At 55.9% G+C, this 5,000-nt stretch overlaps 1 protein-coding gene across 3 annotated transcripts in view; it reads right to left on the reverse strand.

Moving 5' to 3' along the window:
• Positions 1 to 5,000, reverse strand: part of LOC131730010 (E3 SUMO-protein ligase ZBED1-like) — a 12,245-nt gene that overhangs the window by 927 nt on the left and 6,318 nt on the right. For 2 of the 3 annotated variants that reach the window (XM_059020276.1, XM_059020274.1), the window contains 3 exons: positions 3,839 to 3,996; positions 2,032 to 3,229; positions 1 to 1,224 (listed from right to left, as the gene is read on the reverse strand). The exon at positions 1 to 1,224 is cut by the window's left edge and continues 927 nt beyond it. In XM_059020276.1, the coding sequence (XP_058876259.1) occupies positions 159 to 1,224; positions 2,032 to 3,229; positions 3,839 to 3,996 (2,422 nt within the window). In that variant the 3' untranslated portion in view covers positions 1 to 158. Of the gene's footprint in view, positions 1,225 to 2,031; positions 3,230 to 3,838; positions 4,514 to 5,000 lie in introns of those variants that run through there. The other variant, XM_059020273.1, reaches the window with a different exon arrangement.

Consider the following 5,000-nt stretch of genomic DNA (forward strand, 5'->3'; position numbering starts at 1 on the left):
GCTCCTTTAAAGGGAGGGGTCAGCGATCCTGTTAATAAAGCTGATAAGAGGTGAGAGAATGGATTTTAAAGATGGTCAGCGCTCCTTTAAAGGGAGGGGTCAGTGATCCTGTTAATAAAGCTAATAAGAGGCGAGAGAATGGATTTTAAAAGTTCATTTCAGTCCTTCTTGGTGCTATTGACATTATTAACAGTATTATTATTATTATTATTATTATTATTATTACTATCGCCATGAAATTCGACATAATTGTTGCCGTGCAGGAAAACCATCAAGTCGACGTCTTCTGGAGACAGCCCCGCCCTCTTCCGGTAGACCCCGCCCCCTTTGTCCGTGAACACCCAATCCGCTGGGACGGCGGTCGCTGGGACGGCCAGGAACTTCCTTGCCGCCCTGGCCAGCAAGGGATACTGGGACCGATGGACTTTCCACCAGTTCAGAGGCTCCTGGCAGAGGGAGGAAGCCTCGCTGGTCTGAAAACTGCCGATCTCCTGCTCGGCTTGCTGGCGCGCTGAGCCCGCCGAGCTGCTCCGGACGCTGCACAGATCCCCGAGGAGAAACTCGATCCCGGAGCCGGAGGGCTTGGCTTTTTTCGGAGCCGGCGGGGGGTCCGTCTCCGACCTCCTGTCCCGGATTTCTCCTCCCCCGTCTCGTTCCTTCGGGCAGGACAGGGCCGCGCCGTCCGGACCCTCTGCCAGCTGGGACGCCTCTCTCTTCAGGAGGTGAAAGGTCTCCACTCGGTCCGCCTGGCTGAGGAAATCCAGCCCCCTGAACCTGGGGTCGAGGGCGCAGGCCAGGTTCAGGGTCTGGTTGACCTGGGGGTCGCTGTAGGAGCCGGCCAGCCCCTCCCGGAGAGAGGCTTTCACCTCTGAGGTGAACTGGGAGTCCGAGTCGGCCGGGGCCAGGTGTTTGTAGACCAGGCTGGTCAGCAGGGGCTTGACCAGGGACAGGCTGGAGAAGCGGTCAGCTGCCAGTGTGGCCGAAGCGACCGCCAGGGGCTTCAGGACGTCCCCCAGGTCACGCAGGAGGTCCCAGTCCTGGGAATCCAAGCCACAGCCCCCCTCCTCCTCCTCCTCCTCCTCCTCCTCCTCCTCCTCTTCCTTCTGCTGCTGCTCGCCGGCGCCCCCTACCTCCCTCAGGCTGGACAGCAGGAGCCGGTGCTCCGAGAGGCACTGAGCGAGAGCCTGGATGCTGTGCCACTGAGCGCCCTCGAGAGAGAGAGACCTGGAAACAGACACAGATACAGACAGATAGATAAATAGAGAGAGAGAGAGTCCTGGAAACACACACACACACACACAGATACAGACAGATAGATAAACAGAGAGAGAAATAGACAGAAAGATAGATACAGACAGACAGACAGACATAGATAGAGACAGAAAGACAGATACAGACAGATATATAATTACTATTAGGGAAACAGTTGTTACACAACATCACAATAGCAGTTATAGAATACAATCAAATCTAGACACACAGACAGACAGACAGACACACACACAGAGGAAAGGGGAGGGTTAGGGCATAGAGACACACACAATACAAAACAACAAAATCTATAGTCATTTTTAGAGAGGCAGAGAGCGAGAAAGAAAGGGAGAGAGAAAGGAGAGAAAGAAGAGGGGAGAGAGGAGAGAAAGAGGAGGGGAGAGAGGAGAGAGAGGAGAGAGGAGAGAGGAGAGAGGAGAGGAGAGAGAGGAAAGAGGAGAGAGAGGAGAGGGGAGAGGAGGGAGAGAGAGGAGAGAAGGGAGAGAGGAAAGAGGAGAGAGAGGAGAGGAGAGGAGAGAGGAGAGAGAGGAGAGAGGAGAGGGGAGAGAGAGGAGAGAGGAGAGAGGAGAGAGGGGAGAGGAGAGAGGAAAGAGGAGAGAGAGAGAGGAGAGGGGAGAGAGGAGAGAGAGGAGAGAGGAGAGAGAGGAGAGTGGATGAGAGAGAGGAAAGAGAGAGGAGAGAGGGGAGAAGAGAGTGGATGAGAGAGTAGAGGAGAGGAGAGAGAGGAGAGGAGAGAGAGGAAGAGAGAGAGACACTCACCTCAGCTTCCCCCTCAGGAAAGGCTCCCTCCCTCTGAACCGCGTGGCTTCGACGGGAGACGAGAGCAGCCGCTGAGCCATGACCCTCGCCCTCCTCATCGCCCTGGAGACGTCCTCCCGGGCCAGGACCCCCTCCACGCACCCCCTGAACACCTGCCCCGCACAGGGCACCCCACGCCACCCGACAGGCAACACCGACAACGGGGCGACTCTCACACCAGAACCGTGCACCACGAAACTGGGGCTCCCCACCCCCCACTCCCCGGCCCTCTCCCTGAGCCGGGCCCCGCGGCCGGACGGGCGCGAGCACAGGACCAGGTTGTGGAAGCGGAAGGAGTCGTCCACGAAGTGAGCCAGCAGGGTCAGGTAAGAACCGCCCTCTCGGTGCTCCCAGAAATCCAAGCTCAGGGCGCAACCCCCCGCGGAACCCGCCTCCAGATCGCGGAGCTGCCCCAGGCGGGCGCGCGAGTGCGCCTCCCGCAGGAGACCGCGGGGTCGGGGGACCTGGTAGGCGGGGTCCAGCGCTGACATCATCAGCAGGAAACCCTCCCCTTGGACCGTCTCCGGAGGCAGGAGGTCCCGCACCAGAAACTCTGCCACTGCTCGGGTCACACGGTTCAAGCCCGCGGGTTTGGGAGGCGTCCCGTTCGGGACGGAGGCCGGGGGCGGGAGAGGGGGGTCCGAGGGCTTTTTGGGAGGGGGGGGCAAGGCAGATTGGGCCCCCACGAGCTGGTTATACTCAGCCCGGTGCTTGTAGATCAGATGCTGTCGCAGATTGGTGGTGTTCCCGCTGTAAGACAGCAGGACCGCACACAGCTTGCAGATGATCTTCGTTTTGTCCATGATCCGCCCGTACGAGTCGCCCCGAAACCCGAAAAAGGTCCAGTACCGGCTCTGGGCTCGACCCAGGCTGACCAAATTCTGGGTGCCTTCTAAAAAGGGGTACCCCGCGTTGCCCCCTGTTGCGTTGACCTCAGTGGCGTTGCCGGTTTGGTAGCTGGCTTTCTGCGCTTGGATGATGGTGGAAACCATTTTGCTGTACTGGTTGGGGGTGTGGTCGGGGGGGCTGCTGGGGGGGGGCTGGGTCTTGGGGGCGGCGGTGAGAGGGGGAGGGGGAGGGGGGAGGGGCTTCACTTGCAGGTCTTGAAAGAGTTTCATCAGCAGCTCCTTCTCACCGAATTCGTATTTGAAATGCTGGCCTGAGAGAGGGAGAGGGAGAGAGGGAGGGAGAGAGGGAGGGAGAGAAGAGAGGGAGAGAGGGAGAGAGGAGAGAGAGAGGAGAGGAGAGAGAGGAAGAGAGGGAGGGAGAGAGGGAGGGAGAGAGGGAGAGAGGGAGGGAGGGAGGGAGAGAGGGAGGGAGGGAGGGAGAGAGAGAGGAAGAGAGGGAGAGAGAGGAGAGAGGGAGAGAGGAGAGAGAGACAGAGGGGAGAGAGAGAGGGGAGAGAGGAGGGGAGAGAGAGGAGGGGAGAGAGAGGAGGGGAGAGAGAGGGAGGGAGAGAGGAGAGAGGAGGGAGGGAGAGAGGAGAGAGGAGAGAGAGGAGAGAGGAGAGAGGAGAGGAGAGAGGGGAGAGGAGAGGGGAGAGGAGAGAGGGAGGGAGGGAGAAGGAAGGAGGAAGAGAGAGAGAGGAGAGGAGAGAGAGGGAGGGAAAGAGAGAGGGATGGGAGAGAGGAAAGAGGAGAGACATTAGTTTTATATATTATGCCGCACCAAACATGTGTCTGTCTCAGCGTCTCTCTCAGTAGATCTGTCTCTCTGTGTCTCCCTGTCTGTCTCTTTGTCTCTGCGTGTCTCTGTGTCTCCCTCTCACCCAGGTTGAGCCCCAGTATGCGAGCGTATTCCTCTCCGATCCACACCAGCAGCTCACTCCCCACCTCGATGGGCTGAGAGACCCGGTAATAAATCCGACCACGGAGCTGAAACACTGTGAGGTTGTGCTCCTCTTCATTAGAGGCACAGGAAACATACCTGAAAAACACACACACCCCCATGGGAAAGCACAGGGAAGCATTGTAAAGCACAGAGAGGTCTGGTAAAGCATAGGGAAGCATTGTAAAGCACAGAGAGGTCTGGTAAAGCATAGGGAAGCATTGTAAAGCACAGAGAGGTGTGGTAAAGCATAGGGAAGCATTGTAAAGCACAGAGAGGTCTGGTAAAGCATAGGGAAGCATTGTAAAGCACAGAGAGGTCTGGTAAAGCATAGGGAAGCATTGTAAAGCACAGAGAGGTCTGGTAAAGCATAGGGAAGCATTGTAAAGCACAGAGAGGTCTGGTAAAGCATAGGGAAGCATTGTAAAGCACAGAGAGGTCTGGTAAAGCATAGGGAAGCATTGTAAAGCACAGAGAGGACTGGTAAAGCATAGGGAAGCATTGTAAAGCACAGAGAGGTCTGGTAAAGCATAGGGAAGCATTGTAAAGCACAGAGAGGTCTGGTAAAGCATAGGGAAGCATTGTAAAGCACAGAGAGGTCTGGTAAAGCATAGGGAAGCATTGTAAAGCACAGAGAGGTCTGGTAAAGCATAGGGAAGCATTGTAAAGCACAGAGAGGTCTGGTAAAGCATAGGGAAGCATTGTAAAGCACAGAGAGGTCTGGTAAAGCATAGGGAAGCATTGTAAAGCACAGAGAGGTCTGGTAAAGCATAGGGAAGCATTGTAAAGCACAGAGAGGTCTGGTAAAGCATAGGGAAGCATTGTAAAGCACAGAGAGGTCTGGTAAAGCATAGGGAAGCATTGTAAAGCACAGAGAGGTCTGGTAAAGCATAGGGAAGCATTGTAAAGCACAGAGAGGTCTGGTAAAGCATAGGGAAGCATTGTAAAGCACAGAGAGGTCTGGTAAAGCATAGGGAAGCATTGTAAAGCACAGAGAGGTCTGGTAAAGCATAGGGAAGCATTGTAAAGCACAGAGAGGTCTGGTAAAGCACAGGGAAGCATTGTAAAGCACAGAGAGGTCTGGTAAAGCATAGGGAAGCATT

Source organism: Acipenser ruthenus, unplaced genomic scaffold, assembly GCF_902713425.1.
Source record: "Acipenser ruthenus unplaced genomic scaffold, fAciRut3.2 maternal haplotype, whole genome shotgun sequence".
NCBI classification, from domain to species: domain Eukaryota; kingdom Metazoa; phylum Chordata; class Actinopteri; order Acipenseriformes; family Acipenseridae; genus Acipenser; species Acipenser ruthenus.